General features: G+C 46.9%; 2 protein-coding genes across 3 annotated transcripts; both read left to right on the plus strand.

Moving 5' to 3' along the window:
- Positions 1 to 6,486: 6,486 nt before the first annotated feature.
- Positions 6,487 to 10,409, plus strand: LOC123078477 (splicing factor YJU2). Its single transcript, XM_044501002.1, has 8 exons — positions 6,487 to 6,833; positions 7,735 to 7,884; positions 7,979 to 8,113; positions 8,227 to 8,292; positions 8,459 to 8,524; positions 8,617 to 8,709; positions 9,412 to 9,493; positions 9,806 to 10,409. Exons 1-8 carry the CDS (start codon positions 6,636 to 6,638, stop codon positions 10,018 to 10,020), a joined length of 1,005 nt encoding a protein of 334 aa, XP_044356937.1. The 5' UTR covers positions 6,487 to 6,635; the 3' UTR covers positions 10,021 to 10,409.
- A 2,574-nt stretch (positions 10,410 to 12,983) lies between these two features.
- Positions 12,984 to 16,459, plus strand: LOC123078478 (protein arginine methyltransferase NDUFAF7 homolog, mitochondrial). Of its 2 annotated transcripts, none has more exons than XM_044501003.1 (10): positions 12,984 to 13,355; positions 13,463 to 13,524; positions 13,613 to 13,756; positions 14,163 to 14,273; positions 14,353 to 14,548; positions 15,101 to 15,159; positions 15,248 to 15,300; positions 15,370 to 15,592; positions 15,914 to 16,022; positions 16,119 to 16,459. In XM_044501003.1, the coding sequence occupies exons 1-10, from the start codon at positions 13,070 to 13,072 to the stop codon at positions 16,376 to 16,378; spliced, it is 1,503 nt and encodes a 500-aa protein (XP_044356938.1). In that variant the 5' UTR covers positions 12,984 to 13,069; the 3' UTR covers positions 16,379 to 16,459. The 2 variants fall into 2 exon arrangements, with proteins under 2 accessions (XP_044356938.1, XP_044356939.1); XM_044501004.1 differs by having other exon boundaries at positions 13,137 to 13,355; positions 13,608 to 13,756.
- Positions 16,460 to 17,843: the final 1,384 nt, after the last annotated feature.

Here is a 17,843-nt window from a genome sequence, read left to right on the forward strand (position 1 = left end):
GCAAGCATCCCTTTTTCATTAAAAACATCCCATACAGGTACAGTTCGTACGAAATGAAGAACATGAGCAAGGGGATTACAAGCTTTAAATTTAACAAGGCCCGAAGGCTTACAGACTAAAAAAGAGGTAAGATGCCCGTAATCCCTTTCTTGTCCCTCTCCTCAGGAGGCAGGTCAAGGAGGCGAGAGGACAAAAGGGGTGCCTAGGCGAGCTACGAGCAGCAGAAAGCACCAAGAGAACACCTCGGTGGCCGCCCACGGGTAGGCCGGTGATGACGGTGCCGGGAAAGGAGCTGGAAGACGAGGCGACAGGACCGGCAGTACGCGACGAAGGCGTCGGTGCCCGCGTACTCCGAGCTGACGGCCTTGCCGCCCGCCCTCTTCCTCTTCCACAGCCTCCCAATGCCAGCCGCCCAAGGAGACGGCCCCGAGAAGTTCAAGGAGCTGGCCCCACCCCCGACAAAACCCTGCCGGAGGAGCGGCCAGGTGCAGATGCTGCTGCTGCCGCAGCCGCCCAGGCGCGGGGCGTCCGACGCCTAGTCGGACTCATCCCCGTCATCTGCCCCGCTGTCCTCCTCATCACTTTCACTCGAGGAAGAGCTTCCATCGTCGGAATCTCCATCGGAGGAGCTCTCCATGCAGCACTTCAGGCGAGTCCCGAAGTCTCCGAAGACCTTGATGGAGAGCAGGCCGTCCTCCATCAATTTGAAGTAGAGGACGAGCCCCGCCGTCAGGCTGTGGATGCGAGCGAACGTCTTCCACCCACGACGGAGGTACATGACCCAAGGAACCGGGAAGTCGACGTCGACCCGCGTGCCCCCATTCCCACAACCCCTCATGTGCAATCAGAGGGATTGGGGCCGGTCACGCTCCATCTCCCGAGCAAACGGGGCGGGAAGACGGAGACGGCGACGCGGAGGCCGGCGCAGCCTAATGAAGAACTCGCGGGGCTAGTCTCCGACATGGCCTTCCATCGGGAAAGGCACCATTGGCGGGGGCGAAGCCGGCGCGCCGCCCCGTCCTCCTCTTCCCCGAGCACTACGACCTCTGCCCCGGCCTCGCCCACGGCCTCGCCCCCTCCCCCTTCCCCTCGCGGACGGTTCCACCACCACGGGCTCAGGAGAAGGAGGGACGCGCTGTCGAGCGGCGACCCTCGCCGCCACCGTCGAGGGACCCGGGTTCCCTTTCTCCATGGCGAGTGAAAGGAAGAAGCAGAAGCAAGAGGAGATAGATGACAGAAGAATGGGGGACACCATCCCCCCTTCCCCCTCTTTATAAAGGGGCGGGGTCGGGGCTCGGCCGCCCCGCTCGGCCAATCCAGCCACCGGAGGCGCAGGGAATCAGGACCGACCCGCTGCCCCAACCAGCGATGGCCCGATTTCCCACCTCCACCGCTTGCCACCCCAGGCGCATGAAGGACGCGTGGCGGACGTGCAGAACTGAGGGGACGGGTGAAGCGACCTCTCCCCACCCCGTGATCGTGGGGAGTGGACGCCTTGAAGACCGCGACCCAGCCCCGTTCAGTAAATGAGCCGCGCCTCCGCGCCTCCCTCTTTTTACGGGGAAGGCGCGAGCCGCCTCTTTACTGTGATATGACGCATGCGTGTGGAAACCGCCCCACGCATGCCGCCCACGTCACGCACACCCCTCCACGCTGCGCCGCGCGCGCGGGTCGTGGGAAGCGCAGCGCGCGAAAATTCTTACCACGGTAAAACCGCCCCGCCTGCCCGCGCACCGTTTTTGGGCCTGGTCCAACAACGTGTCGCACATATGTGTGGCCCAGGCCCGGGGGCTCCTATCGGTGTACAAAAAGAGGGGCACGCTTTTGTACCCCTTTACCTGTGCACGGGCAGTCGGAGCCGCGCCCACGGTCACACCAAGCAGAATAGGGGAGGTGAGCCAAGGTAAGACCGAAGCCCAAGATAATGAAAGCAACACCAAGGCCAAGACCAAAAAGAGCAGAGGGACGAAGTAGGTTCCCCCGGCAAGACCCTTGCCGGGGCAGCCTCAGCAGCCCCGGCAAGATCCTTGCCGGGACAGCTCGCCCCGCGCCAATAGAGCGGGCCACCCTTGAGCCCATGGTCTCCAACATCACGTTGGGCCAGGGCTCGGGAGGCACCTCCGTGGTGGCATGCAGATCTTTGTGAAGACATATTCAAGATCAGATGAGGATTAGAGGACGACGATCCTCGGCAAGATCCTTGCCGAGGAAGGCCACCAGACCCCCGACAAGGCCCTTGCCGGGGACGACAGCGCGCCACGGCAAGACCCTTGCCGGGCCACCCGGCAAGGCCCTCACCAAGGACGCCAGCAGGGCCACCGCCAGGCCCATGCCAACCAAGCTTCCACTGCCGTTCACATGCAGCTGCCAGCCCAACCAGCTGGGCGGGCACCTGCGTGGCAACATGCAACTCCCAGGCCAACTCATTGAGCGCCTGCGTGGCGGCATACAGATCTTCGTGAAGGCTCCGCCACTGCGCCACCTCAGCTGCCTGCCTGCCTACATGGCACCACGCGCCTCACTGGCCAGGGCGCGTGTCAAAGCGAGGAGGAGCGGCGATGGACGGGATGGGCCTCGCCCCCGTCCCCAATAAAGCAAGGGGACACCTAAGCTACGCATTAAATGCGTCTTGTCCTGTAATACGAGCGATAAGCTCAGGGCACTGTACGCCTTTCCACCTCCTGTGTGCCACTGTGGCAGCCCCTTCCAACTATAAAAGGAGGCCCATGGCATACTAGAGAAGGATTCGGCTCTTTCGAACCACACACTCACCACAGCTAGTTCGAGAGCTCAAGAACTCTCTGAAATACACCCACCAAAGCAGGACTAGGGTTTTACGCATCCTCGCGGCCCGAACCTGGGTAAACGATTCTTGTGCTGGCTACTGATCCTGCTCTTCTTGCAACCCTGCGCCCCGGCAACCGTAGTAGGGATTCTCGTGATCCCATAGGTGTCGTTCCACACCGACATATACCTTCCTCAAAACAGCCACCATACCTACCTATCATGGCGTTTCCATAGCCACTCCGAGATATATTGCCATGCAACTTACCACCGTTCCGTTTAATATGACACGCTCCATCATTGTCATATGCTTCGCATGATCATGTAGTTGACATCGTATTTGTGGCAAAGCCACCGTTCATAAATCTTTCATACATGTCACTCTTGATTCATTGCATATCCCGGTACACCGCCGGTGGCATTCACATAGTCATATTTTGTTCTAAGTATTGAGTTGTAAGTAAATAAAAGTGTGATGATCAACATTTTTAGAGCATTGTCCCAAGTGAGGAAAGGGTGATGGAGACTATGATTTCCCCACAAGTCGGGATGAGACTCCGGACGAAAAAAGAAAAAGAAAAAAAAGAGGCCATAAAAAAAGAGAAAAAGGCCCAAACAAATAAAAAAATGAGAGAAAAAGAGAGAAGGGACAATGCTACTATCCTTTTACCACACTTGTGCTTCAAAGTAGCACCATGATCTTCATGATAGAGAGTCTCCTATGATATCACTTTCATATACTAGTGGGAATTTTTCATTGTAGCACTTGGCTTGTATATTCCAATGATGGGCTTCCTCAAAATGCCCTAGGTCTTCGTGAGCAAGCGAGTTGGATGCACACCCACTTAGTTTCTTTTGTTGAGCTTTCATATACTTATAGCTCTAGTGCATCCGTTGCATGGCAATCCCTACCCACTCACATTGATATCTATTGATGGGCATCTCCATAGCCTGTTGATACACCTAGTTGATGTGAGACTATCTTCTCCTTTTTTGTTTTCTCCACAACCACCATTCTATTCCACATATAGTGCTATATCCATGGCTCATGCTCATGTATTGCGTGAAGATTGAAAAAGTTTGAGAACACCAAAAGTATGAAACAATTGCTTGGCTTGTCATCGGGGTTGTGCATGATTTAAATACTTTGTGTGGTGAAGATAGAGCATAGCCAGACTATATGATTTTGTAGGGATAACTTTCTTTGGCCATGTTATTTTGAGAAGACATAATTGCTTAGTTAGTATGCTTAAAGTATTATTATTTTTATGTCGATATTAAACTTTTGTCTTGAATCTTTTGGATCTGAATATTCATACCACAATTAAGAGAATTACATTGAAAATTATGCTAAGTAGCATTCCACATCAAAAATTCTGTTTTTATCATTTACCTACTCGAGGACGAGCAGGAATTAAGCTTGGGGATGCTTGATACGTCTCCAACGTATCTATAATTTTTTATTGTTCCATGCTATATCATATTCTGTTTTGCATGTTAATGGGCTTTATTATACACTTTTATATTATTTTTGGGACTAACCTATTAACTGGAGGCCCAGCCCAAATTGCTGTTTTTTTTGCCTATTTCAGTGTTTCGCAGAAAAATAATATCAAACGAAGTCCAAACGGAATGAAACCTTCGGGAACGTGATTTTCGGAACAAACGTGATCCAGAGGACTTGGAGTCCACGTCAAGAAATCAACGAGGAGAGCACGAGGCAGGGGGGCACGCCTACCCCCCTGGGTGCGCCCTCCACCCTCGTGGGCCCCATGTTGCTCCACCGACGTACTTCTTCCTCCTATATATACCTACGTACCCCCAAACTATCAGATACGGAGCCAAAAACCTAATTCCACCGTCGCAACCTTCTGTACCCGTGAGATCCCATCTTGGGGCCTTTTCCGGAGCTCCGCCGGAGGGGGCATCGATCACGGAGGGCTTCTACATCAACACCATAGCCTCTCCGATGATGTGTGAGTAGTTTACCTCAGACCTTCGGGTCCATATTTATTAACTAGATGGCTTCTTCTCTCTCTTTGGATCTCTACACAAAGTTCTCCACGATTCTCGTGGAGATCTATTCGATGTAATCTTCTTTTGCGGTGTGTTTGTTGAGACCGATGAATTGTGGGTTTATGATCAAGTTTATCTATGAACAATATTTGAATCTCCTCTGAATTTTTTTATGTATGATTGGTTATCTTTGCAAGTCTCTTTGAATTATCAGTTTGGTTTGGCCTACTAATTGATCTTTCTTGCAATGGGAGAAGTGCTTAGCTTTGGGTTCAATCTTGCGGTGTCCTTTCCCAGTGACAGCAGGGGCAGCAAGGCACGTATTGTATTGTTGCCATCGAGGATAACAAGATGGGGTTTATATCATATTGCATGAGTTTGTCCCTCTACATCATGTCATCTTGCTTAAAGCGTTACTCTGATCTTATGAACTTAATACTCTAGATGCATGCTGGATAGCGGTCGATGTGTGGAGTAATAGTAGTAGATGCAGGCAGGAGTCGGTCTACTTGTCACGGACGTGATGCCTATATACATGATCATACCTATATATTGTCATAACTATGCTCAATTCTATCAATTGCTCAACAGTAATTTGTTCACCCATCGTAATACTTATGCTCTTGAGAGAAGCCACTAGTGAAACCTATGGCCCCCGGGTCTATTTTCCATCATATTAATCTTCCAGCACTTAGTTATTTCTTTTGCCTTTTATTTTACTTTGCATCTTTATTTCTCTTTATCATAAAAATACCAAAAATATTATCTTATCATATCTATCAAATCTCACTCTCGTAAGTGACCGTTGAGGGATTGGCAACCCCTTTATCGTGTTGGTTGCGAGGTTCTTATTTGTTTGTGTAGGTGCGAGGGACTCGTGCGTGATCTCCTACTGGATTGATACATTGGTTCTCAAAAACCAAGGGAAATACTTACACTACTTTACTGCATCACCCTTTCCTCTTCAAGGGAAACCAACGCAGTGCTCAAGAGGTAGCAGGCGACAGCTGGGACGTGCTTCCTTGCCGTCCCCAATAAAGCGAGGGGTGCATGTCGGCAGCGCATTAAATGCGTTTGTCCGACGATGCCAGAGAATAGACTCATCCACTGTAGACCTTCCACCTCCTGTGTGCCACTGTGGCAACCCCTTTTTCCTATAAAAGGAGGCCCGAGGCGACCAGGAGAAGGATTCGGGTCTTTTGGGCAAGTTGCACCCCGTAGCTAACTCAAGAACACAAGAACACTTGAATACATCCACCAAAGCAGGACTAGGGTATTACGCACCTCCGCGGACCGAATCTGGGTAAACGATCCGTGTGCTCCCTGTCAGACCCGCTCTTTGCACAACCCCGCGCCCGCCAACCGTAGAAGGGATTCCAGTGATCCCACAGGTGTCGATTTCCCCCGACAGACTGCCCGGAGATTGTGAATCTCTGGAACACTCGCCACAACTCTCGTTCGGTTGTGGCCCCTTTACTTGTAGAGATTGGAGAGCATGCTTTGTCTTTTGATTTCTTTGTTATTCAACATGTATACAGGTCAGCTAATATCCCGGCCCACCTTTATGCTTAGCGTGCCAGCTCATTGATGATGACCGGGAGTTGGCTCGACTTTGAACCCTCGTTTCTGATCAGTAGCCTGATGGCTGATGATCCCAGGAGCTCTTTTGTTTGAATAAAGCTCCCATGATTTTCCAAAAAAAAATCACGCCGAAACGGGCGCAACCCAAACTCCCCGCCTTTGCGACCCGCCGCCCCCGAAACGACCGGCCCGCTCCTCCCTCCTCTCCGGCGCGTCCAACCTAGTGGTCCGGCTAGCTTTCCGGCGGCGGCGCGATGGGTGAGCGGAAGGTGCTGAACAAGTACTACCCGCCGGACTTCGACCCGGCGAAGATCCCGCGGCGGAAGCAGCCTAAGAACCAGCAGATCAAGGTGCGCATGATGCTTCCCATGAGCATCCGGTGTGGCACCTGCGGCACCTACATCTACAAGGGCACCAAATTCAACTCGCGCAAGGAGGACTGCATCGGCGAGGTACGCACGCGCCGCCGCGCCCCCACCCGTCCGTTTGTCGTGATACCTAGGCTTAATTATTTTACCCTAGCGTCGTGGTGGGCTCGAATTGCACAAATTGAGTCGATTGACGCTCCAATTTGTGAACGGTACTATCAATTTTAACGTACTGTTTGCCCGTTGATGCTTGTTCCAGTCTGCGCAGAACCAAACAGCTATAATTCAGTGATCCGAGTTGTATAGAGCTGTTGCTAGTGAAACAAACTACTCAAATCAAATTGTCTGCTTTCATTTTTAATACTCCCTCCATTCCCTTATACAAGGCCACTATGAAAAATACATTTTGCATCTATACAAGGCCAGTAACAGTAATCCAGGCAAAAATTAATGGTGTTTTCTCGTACTACCAACTTGTTTAATACTTGCATGCATTTAGTCATAATGGCACTGTACTACTTCCTTCTCATTCCTTTCTTGCATGCATGCGGGCGTATTAATAATCCCAGTTAATTAGAAGAAAAGTAGGCTTGCAAAGCAGTCATTAAATTTTACCTTGGTACCTGTTATTTGAGTTTGTGGCCTTGTATAAGGGAATGGAGGGAGTACTGTAATCTTCATCGGCATGCAGCACAAAGTTCATGGGCGCATACAAAGTTAATAACTTACATTTCATCTTGAAGTGCCCTGCACTATATTATTGCTATAATGCAGTTTAACTGTTATTCCGAGAGTGTCGAATCGAATTTACAACCATTACTGGAATCCGGGGTTCATCACTATACGGGGAAGCATAATCTTCTATCATGTTATCCAAGGCATGGAATTATTGAATTGTATCTCCATATCGGCGATGCTTATTTTCTTTATTGATATTGATACAATTGAAATCCATGCTAATGTGATTATTTTTCTCTATGTGCAGACTTACTTGGGCATACAAATATTTAGATTTTACTTCAAGTGTACTAGGTGCTCAGCTGAGATTACCTTCAAAACAGACCCTCAGAATTCAGACTACACGGTAGAATCTGGGGCTAGTCGTAATTTTGAACCTTGGCGTGAAGAGGATGAGGTGAGTGATATAGGGCAAATTCTGAGCGCAGCTTTTATCTTTTGACCAGCTTGAGCTTCCATTTAATCATAGTGATTTATTTTCAATTGTTCAGGTTGTGGATAAAGAGAAGAGGAAGCGAGAAGCGGAGGAGATGGGTGATGCAATGAGAGCACTGGAGAACAGAGCAATGGATTCAAAGCAAGACATGGACATACTTGCTGCTTTAGAAGAGATGCGGTCGATGAAGGTATGATCTGGGCATCTTGCCAATCTCTTAAGTTCAGTTAACCTGTACTTGTACATGCACATGAAATTTTGACTTTACTGACTACTGACATCGTTTTATTGTGCTGCTTACAGTCTAGACATGCTGGAGTCTCCGTTGACCAGATGCTTGAAATTTTGAAGCATTCCGCTCATCAAAAGGCAAGATCTCACAAACTTTGTTTTCTGTATAATTGATAAAAGTTTCACGTGTAGCGTTTCACATTTGGGTAATATGTAGGTTATTTTGCTTATGGCATGGTGGTCCTGTGGCATCATTTTCTTAAAATCTTTTCTTTAATATTGGCCATTTTGTGTGTGGTTACAGGAGGGAAAAACAGTAGCAGAATTAGATGAAGAAGACGAAGAACTCATCAAATCAATCACTTTCAGAGTAATCCTCTATGTCAACTTTCATATGTACCTGCATGTGCAAACTTGTATTTGAATTTTTTTCTTACCCTGTCATACTGTTGGTTATTGCAGAACTCGAAAGATTATGTTAAACGGATCGAAGACGATGATGACGACGATGATGACAATTTTGGTATACCAGGACAGTCAAGTGTCACGTCAAAGGTACTTGTCTCACTTTTTTTTTTCTTCCTTTTCTTTTCTGTTTCTATTTCATATTGTATGTTCTGTGGCCTTAAGTATCGATTGTTGAAAGATCACTGTAGACCATTAGCTTGAGTTTAATTTGTTATTTCGAAACTAGCTGACCTGATAAAGCAGCCATCAGGTACAACATCAAAACATGCCATTTATCATTTGTGCGCACTTATTCTATTTGAAACAGTTTGAGATTCCTCTTCTTGATAAGTAAGCTGTAAATATGCTGCTTTTATATAGATTTGTTCAAAGTGTAAGCTAGCTAATGACTGAATTTGAAATTACCAAAATTATCGTCTTCTGTGAAGTGTTTGTTGTAGTTTCTCTAGGATGCTTTCAGTTTGCATTAGATATAGCAACAGTTGAGATTAACGGAGGAAGACATTTCGAGCTCAAATCCTTTTACAAGAGTAAATGCTGGTCATTGAGCAACGTGTAGTATAGAACTTATATCAAACATTGTCATAAATCTAATGGTGTTATGGTCTTCTGGAGTAGCCCTCATCGAGTCATTGTAGCAATTTCTATGGAAGATATTATGCAGTTTTTCTATGTGGAGGATATTACTTCTCTCCTTGCCATGAGTATGTTCATGTATTTGCAGTTTTCAGTTCGACGTCTCTTGAACTCGTTTGTTTAGTGAGCTGATAGTTCCTACTTTTTATGTAGATTAATGAATCTTCTGAATCAATGACGAACCCAACAGATGTCTTGACCAAAGCTAATGGACCTGAGAGTGCCAACAAAGAAGGTAGACACTCATATGCGTTCACCTTGTTTTTTCACTGTATCACTAATATTGTTAAGGGCACATGCAGAATCCGAGAATTCCATATTTTAGAACTTGCTATTTCAATGCTTATGCGCTGACCTTGATCCTGTTTCACGTATCACGCAGCCTATTTTGGCCATCGCTATATTTTATCATGGATTACCAATGTCAACCTTGTTTTATGTCGCTATTTGCCTCTATTTTTACTTGTGCTATTTTCTTTTTATGTGATCAAACAGTGTTTCATTTTGAAAACAAATGTGTTGCTTACATTTAAACATTGCTCTACAGGAAACAAGAGCTTGGCATCTAAGATGCCCAAATTCATAGTAAAACCAAAGCCCGCTGGTGCAAATCCTCAGAAGAAACAGAAGACGGAAACTGATGCCGTCCAAGATAACGGCAAAGCACCGGCTGCTGAGAACAAAAATGAAGCTTCAGTAGAGAAGACCAATGTTCTTCAGTCCCTCTGCCAGTATGATGATAGCGATGAAAGTGATGACTGAAGACAAGGCAAACCCCTGGAACACGGATGTGTTAGTTTTTTTCGAGAAAACGCAAGAGAGCTTGGGTTTCATTGCTTTGAAGGGGGTGGGTGGGGGGGGGGGGGGGGGGGGTTATGGTTACAAGCCTCCTAGGAGGCGGTTACAACTCTGAACGCTAGTAATGGACTAACACGGATGTGTTGGTCTAAGTCTGTAAATTGTCTTCTCTCGCAAAATCTCTGCTGCCAACTGTAAGTCCGCCGTGTTGAAACCTATGGCAACTACAGTAATAGTTTAGACTCCAGATAGAGTTGTGTTTGGGATAAATTTGTAACATTAACAAATTCAGATTTTGTTTCAAAATTGATTTTTTTATTATTTTTTTTGAAATTGAGATTATGGATGCATCACTACCATCTCTATTAATGTCTTCGTCCTATGACCGCGAGTCGATTTTTCTGTGCAATTTTTTTCTTCGACATCAGAGATTGCATCACAGGGGCAGCAGAGAGAGGCAGAGAGCACCAACAGTCACCCCAAACCGACGGAGGAGCAGCAAGGCACGAAGCCAACTGTTCTACTATACATGGCAACGCTGATCCGTCGGCAGCCTCCCACGCCACAACACGCATCCTCGCTACGACACTTGAGGAGAGGGAGGGGGCACGCCCTTTAAAGACGACGGCATTTCGGTGCTTCCATCAATGAGACATCAAAGAGGTGCAGATTGCAAACAGAAGTCTGACCCCACAATCGCGCCGGCAAACGGGCAACCAAATACAAAGTGGTCCACCAGCTTGGGGGTCAAGCCTCGATGATCGTCTTCCATAGCAGGGTTTCTTGTGTGGATGCGGGCGAGCACGAGCGGCCAACCGTAGAATTAGATCCTCGGCAGCGCACCCCGCCGAGCCGCACAAGAGCGTCCATGCTGCTAGTAGAGGCTGCTGGTAGAGAGGGCATTGTGAGGAGCCGAGCCGAGCATGAGCCGACGCTCGTCATCGTGACGCACCGCAAACACCGAGCTCATCGGGTGGAGCAGGAAGGCACAATGCTTCGTCCCAGACCCGGTGAGTTGAGGCACCAGCGCCCCATCCAACTCGTGTGTTTGGACATGTCAAACCATAACATTAATCACTCATCCGTGTCCTGCAGTGAAGGGACTCTTCTCAGAGGATGGACGGGGCGCATTGGATGAGCATCTGCTTCGCTGCTTGATCGGAAGGAACATCAACCCTATATTTTTATCTATGACGCACCGATACGGCGACACTGACACATCAATATGAGTACGAGGATACGAGACATGGCAACATGTGCTTGCAACGACGACCAGAGGGCCGTTATGCTGCAACCGGCGTGAGCTGTGACCCTGCCAAACGCAAGCTGCGCGAGGCGATTGCCTCCGCTCGTGCGTGGATGGAGGGTTAGCTGCGCCTGGCAGGGAGGGTGTAAGATGAAGACAACACGAGGGGGCACGAGCATAATTGGTTTGGTGCCAAAAATGGGCATACCAATGTTTAGTATTGTGCCAAATATTGGCTACTTATTGGTCGGTTACCAAGTTGTCTTGCCTATCTCACATAAAGTTGCTAATTTTTGGCAAGTCTTGGTATTGTCAATATTAGGCAATGCCAACATTTGGCGTATCAAATATTGGTAGCAAACCAATCATGCTACACGTTTCAACGGTCTTGTGGTTTGATGGTTAGAAGGACAGTGGTAGCCCATCGAGGTTCAAATCCTGGTGCTCGCATTTATCCTGGATTTATTTTAGGATTTTTTGCGATGTGCATTTAGTGGGAGGAGACGTTTTCGTCGACTACGAGGCGCCTACGGTGACTTCTTAAAATCTCAAGATGATATACCGGTTCAGTCTCTTGGAGGTACTCATAGAGATAGGATATGCGTGTGTGCGTTCATATAGGTGAGTGTATGTACGTATGTATATATATGAGCACTTACGTTTGTATTGTGTACTATGTTAAAAAAAGATTACCCTTATCCTAATGTGATGGCATGGAGGCGACCGGCCAGGCGCTCGTTCGGTCGACTCACGGTTGCGCCTAGCAGCAGCCATAGGGTAATCAATTTTTTCTTTGGACAACGCTAACGCCCACACGTGTGGTGGGAGCCAAATCCGCCCACACACTCTATAACACATGGACTACTTCATGTCATCGCATGCATGCATTTGGAAATCTTTTTGGATTTCTGGTTTTAAAATGTTTTAACTCTTAAATGAAAAATCCGACTGAAGATCCGTTTTCACCATTAAATGCCTCGCGACGAGATCTTCGAAACTAGATCTCATATTAATATATTTCGACGATTTTTTTTTGTTAAAAATTGCCGTATCTATTGCACATGAATTGCCATGATGTTTACACTGAAGTCGCCGTGATATGTTTCAGCTATTTTCTTCTACATTTAAAAGTAATTTTGACATATTATAAAATTGGGAATTAAGAAACTAGACTTGCCATGCACCATAAACTAAAATTGCCATGATACATGCACTTAAAATTGCCATGGTTCATATAAAAAAATATTTTCATGATCAAAGTACTGGAATTGCCATCATCAAAAAACTAAATTTGCCATGATCTACAAACTAAATTTGCCATATGGCAACTTTAGTTTAAGCACTATGGCAACTACAGTGTAAACATCATGGCAATTTTTGGGCAAATTTTTTTCGTCGAAACATATCAACATAGGGTCTAGTTTTGAAGATCTCGTCGAGTCAGATTTAATGGTGAAAATGGATTTTTAATTCGTTTTTTTAATTAGGAGATAAAATATTTTTAAGCTGAAAACCAAAAAAAATTCTGTTGATGTCACCTGTTCATACGTGGCAAAATAAATGGTGATGAAGGCGCGTGGACGATGTACAAACGGCCACATGTGTGGGCGTTAGTTTTTCATGTTTTCTTTTGAGGGATATAGGGTAATCAAAAAGTGCTAGCCCGGCCAGGCTCATTGGGCTTTCGAGTGAAACCCGTCGTCGTCCTACCCCCTCTCTGGCCCAACCCACCAGCACTTCAGCTACTCCCTCTGTCTCGCCGTCGAGATGCTTCGGAGCCCAGCCGCCGCTCTGCTCCGCCGCCTGGCCCCTCGCCTCACCGGCTGCAGTGGGGGAGCCGGCTCATCCACGCGTCAGAGCCTCCCTCCTTACATATCCTCCTCCTCCTCCTTCCTCGCGCGCTTCTCGTCCACGCCGACGTCCCCGCCGCCACCGTCCTCCGTCGGTGCCCGCGACGATGAGGCGGAGGATGACAAGCTCCAGGGATCATCAAGCGATTCCGGCGCCAGGCTCAGCATTTCTGTGGACCGCGCCGGTCTATACAGCCCCCCAGGTTGCACCCCTCTTACTTTCATACACATTCACATTTTTTCACATGCTACGCGCATGCACATTGGGGGTTTAGTGTTTCTTATTATGCACATTTGGTCTATGCGGCAGAGCACTCTCACGAGCCGTCGTCGGACTCTGACCTTGTCAAGCACCTTAAGAGCATCATAAAGGTATCGATGGTCCCCCCCTCCATTATTAGTCTTTAATCTCCATTGCTTGCAATGTGGAAATGTGATTCGGTTGTCACTGGAAGGTTAGTTCCGGAGTGGGCCGATCAGCATAGCTGAGTACATGGAGGAGGTGCTTACAAACCCACAGTCTGGGTACTACATGAATCGCGATGTGTTTGGGGAGTCTGGGGATTTCATCACCTCACCAGAGGTCAGCCAGATGTTTGGAGAGGTAAGTGGTGCTCCCTAGCTGTTTGTCTTCCAGCATTCAGGTATTAGAATCTTCTTTTTTTTTGCGAGTACATGTATTAGAATCATGTAATGTGCCACACTTGGAAATTCAGTGATGGCAGAGAGATGGACCATCTGTTTCATGTATAACAATGCAACGATACACCACGTGATATTTATGAATGGTTGTGAGGCATTGTAATTTTTTATGTTTGTGCACTTCCATTGCACATCATTTTTGCTGCACCACTATAGTATTATTGGAAATATGGTATTCAGAATCGTATTAAGTGTTTTATATTCGTATGGTGAATTTAATTTGACCAGTGGTTGATTTACTCGATTGGTTGATGTTATGCTATGGCTTATGAGATAAGAGTAAATAATGTTTTGCTGCTTTGCCTCAGCTGATTGGTGTGTGGGCGATGTGTCTGTGGGAGCAAATGGGGAAACCAGAGAAGGTGAATTTGATTGAGCTTGGCCCAGGACGAGGAACTCTCTTGGCAGATTTACTTCGTGTATGGTTTTCTTGCTTGTGTCTCTCCTTTGTCGAACTTCTACTGTCCTGTTTCTTAATGCATATGTCCATTTCAATAGGGCTCAGCAAAGTTTGTTAATTTCACTAAGGCGCTCAACATTAACTTGGTAGAATGTAGCCCTACATTGCAAAAGGTGCAGTACAATACTCTGAAATGTGAAGATGAATCTGTTGGTGATGAAAAAAGGACAGTTAGCAAGCTTTCTGGAGCCCCTGTTTATTGGCACGCCTCCCTCGTACAGGTTCCTTCAGGATGTAAGGGGCTCTTTCAGCTACAAATTTCATGTTTCTAAGTACTTAACCTCTATGGTATAACTGTGGATATCATCTAGGCACTTGTATGATAAACTCTTATACTGTCATTCATCTTTTAACCATACCATGAGATTTGTGGAATTAGTATGGTCTGATTCATTTGTTGTGGTAAAGAATGTGCTAAAGTACATAATGACATGGACCAAAAATAGACGGATCTATCGTTGATTTCCTTTTGAAAGCGACACAATCGCACAATATATATTATCCTCAACTTGCTAATGATGTTGCCAATTAGTTGGATGATCTTCAAGCACCTATGCTGCCATTGCTTATTTGCTTGCTGGCTTAGATATTTGGTGTATGTCGATGCTTAAACATTTTAGCTTCTGATGCTTGTAATCTCTCTGTTGGACTGCCTTAGTGTTCTTCTGCAAGTTGTATGGTTTATTCTGAAACTGGGTTGCCTTTATGTATCTTCAAGTTTTTGTCTTTCAAACATATTTTTGGGGTTTCTCTTGTTTGCCTTATTTTTAAGTGTCTTATCTGCAGTCCCCACCATAATTGTTGCTCATGAATTCTTTGATGCTTTACCAATCCATCAATTTCAGGTTGGTGAGCAGTCTGTTTCAGATTTTATCACGCTTAAAGATTAATTACTGTGCAATCGTTCTACTGAACAACCATTTTTTCCTGCAGAAAGGGTCACGCGGCTGGTGTGAAAAGATGGTGGATCTCGCAGGAGACTCATCGTAGGTTTTACAAACCTTAGTTAAGTATTATTAACCTTAAGTAAATGTGTAATTCTTACTTCGTAGCAGGTTTCGCTTTGTTCTGTCTCCGCAGCCTACAGCCTCTTTAATTTTCCTCTCCAAACGTTGTCAATGGGCTAGTGCTGAGGAGCTCGAGAAGGTTGAGCAGATTGAAGTCTGCCCGAAAGCAATGGAGATTACCGAACAGATCGCAGACCGAATTAGCTCAGATGGTGGAGGTGCTCTGATCATTGACTATGGCAAAAATGGAATAGTGTCTGATAGTCTTCAGGTTTGCATTTTAAAATTGTTTCGCTACACCTGAGTTGAACTGAAGAACTTGTTGACCGTAGTGTGTACAAAGCTCCAGCTAATCCTGCCCCTGTGTCTCTGTCGACATAAATAAATTGCTAAAAGTAGACTGGCTAGTCTTTGGTGCTCACATGATACCCAAATTCTATTCCTTGTTTTGTACAGTATTTGGTTTTATATATAATGTGCTTGCACAAGGAATTATCTCATGGACTGTCCTTTTACGAACAATTCTGTAAGCAATAAACTAGTCTCTTGAATAAATGACATGTACATTAAGTAAACAACGATATATATGCAGGCAATCCGCAAACACAAATTCGTTCACATATTAGACGACCCTGGGTCTGCTGATCTCAGTGCCTATGTTGATTTTGCTGCAATCAAGCACTCTGCCATGGAAGCTTCAGGTTTGCACTGTATTATGAACTCTTATTGCTTGTTTGTACTTTTCATGGCATGGCAAGCATTTCTTACCAGGCTTGTGTCTGTTGTTATCTTTGCAGATGATATCTCCGTCCATGGGCCAATGACTCAATCCCAGTTGTTGGGTTCTCTTGGTATCAACTTCCGGGTGGAAGCCCTTATGCAAAACTGTGACGAGAAGCAGGCGGAGTCTCTGAGGACAGGCTACTGGCGTCTAGTCGGAGACGGAGAAGCCCCATTCTGGGAAGGGCCTGATGACCAAACGCCCATCGGCATGGGCAGCAGGTACCTGGCCATGGCCATTGTCAACAAGAAGCAAGGCTCGCCTGTTCCATTCTAGTGAAAAGCGGTGATCCCCTTCCTTTGTGTAATCTGTTAACCAGTGATGAAAAATTAATAAAAATAACGAGACTCTCTGCAATTCCTGCCTGTTGTACCTGATGATGTAGACAGTTGAGTTGAGTTCAGACCAGGCTTATTTGGGTGGGCTATTTTCTTGTATGCTACTTGGAGGAACAAGTCCTGAAAACGTGTGCTAGGATGAATACAAATGTTATCGGGTTATTCTCTTAGTCCTAGTAGAAGTATATGTAATTACAGCGTTGTCTTCAGCGGGTCGTCGTATGAATTTTCTCTGTCTCTTGCTGCATTGTTGGTGAAGTTTTGCTGGGTGCCCGGTCCATGTATTACCGCGAAGCTGTCCAGGTATGTGCATCCACTTTCAAAGTCTCTGCATTTTTGGCAGTCAAGTACGTATATGTTCGATAGAAACAAGGAATTCTTGGTGTTTGACATACTGACTAAAGCAGTCGCAGAAGATACAAGGACCTGCCGCCCTGGTTGCATTGTTCCAACTTGCCATCTTGTTAAAAAAAAGCAGTACTAACATACGTAGTCTCAGAGAACACACACTGGTAATCACAGGGAGGGAGTTGATCTGGTCACCAACAAGCGTGGAATCCATCCACGGCAGGTGAAGAAGTGGAAAGTGCGGTACGAAGAGCTGAGATGGAGGAAGGCTAGCTTCATTTACTTGATTTATTAGTTGTTTGAATTTTTGATGATGAGTAGCACAAGTTTTTTTTTTAAAAAAGGAGGATGACCCCCGGCCTCTGCATCTGGAAGATGCATACGGCCACTTTATTAATTATTCTCGAGGACCTTACAAAGTATTACAAACAATATACCTGAAACTACCATCTTGGCAACATATGCCGCTCCTCTTATCCATATGATGTAGGGATGCTAGCTGGGCCACTACCCAAACCACTCACCTAAACCTAACATCAAAAGCCGGAAGCCCCAGCCGAGCCACATACCGGGTCTGGGGCACAATCCGGTCAGACGCACTTGTGTCGTCGCCGCCATCTTCCACAAGTCCGTCTTCAGATTATATTGAATCTTCTACCTTGTGAAGGCCACTACTGCCATCGATGTCACCATGACGCCAGACAACTACCTCCTCCTGCGCGAGTCCATCTCCGCACATCGGACGCCGAGCCTCCACGGCGCCATGCCGCCGATCTCCGCCGCCATCAATGAGTGAGATGAAGTACCGCTCCACCACGGCAAGTACAAGGTGAGAAAGGGCGAGGTCGCCATCGGAGACACGGCCAGACATGGGCCGCCACCAGGAACCAGACAGACTCGCCATGCACACCCAACATCCCCATGCCCAAGTCGGCGCCTTCAAGAAGGTAACGACGCTGTGGCGCCGCCGCCGCTTAGCCACCGGGGCTAGGGTTTTCACCCGGGCGCAGGGGAAGGGGGGAGGTTTAGCCTCGGCGCCGCCACCAAGGAGGGAA

This window comes from Triticum aestivum, chromosome 3D, assembly GCF_018294505.1.
Source record: "Triticum aestivum cultivar Chinese Spring chromosome 3D, IWGSC CS RefSeq v2.1, whole genome shotgun sequence".
Taxonomy (NCBI): Eukaryota; Viridiplantae; Streptophyta; class Magnoliopsida; order Poales; family Poaceae; genus Triticum; species Triticum aestivum.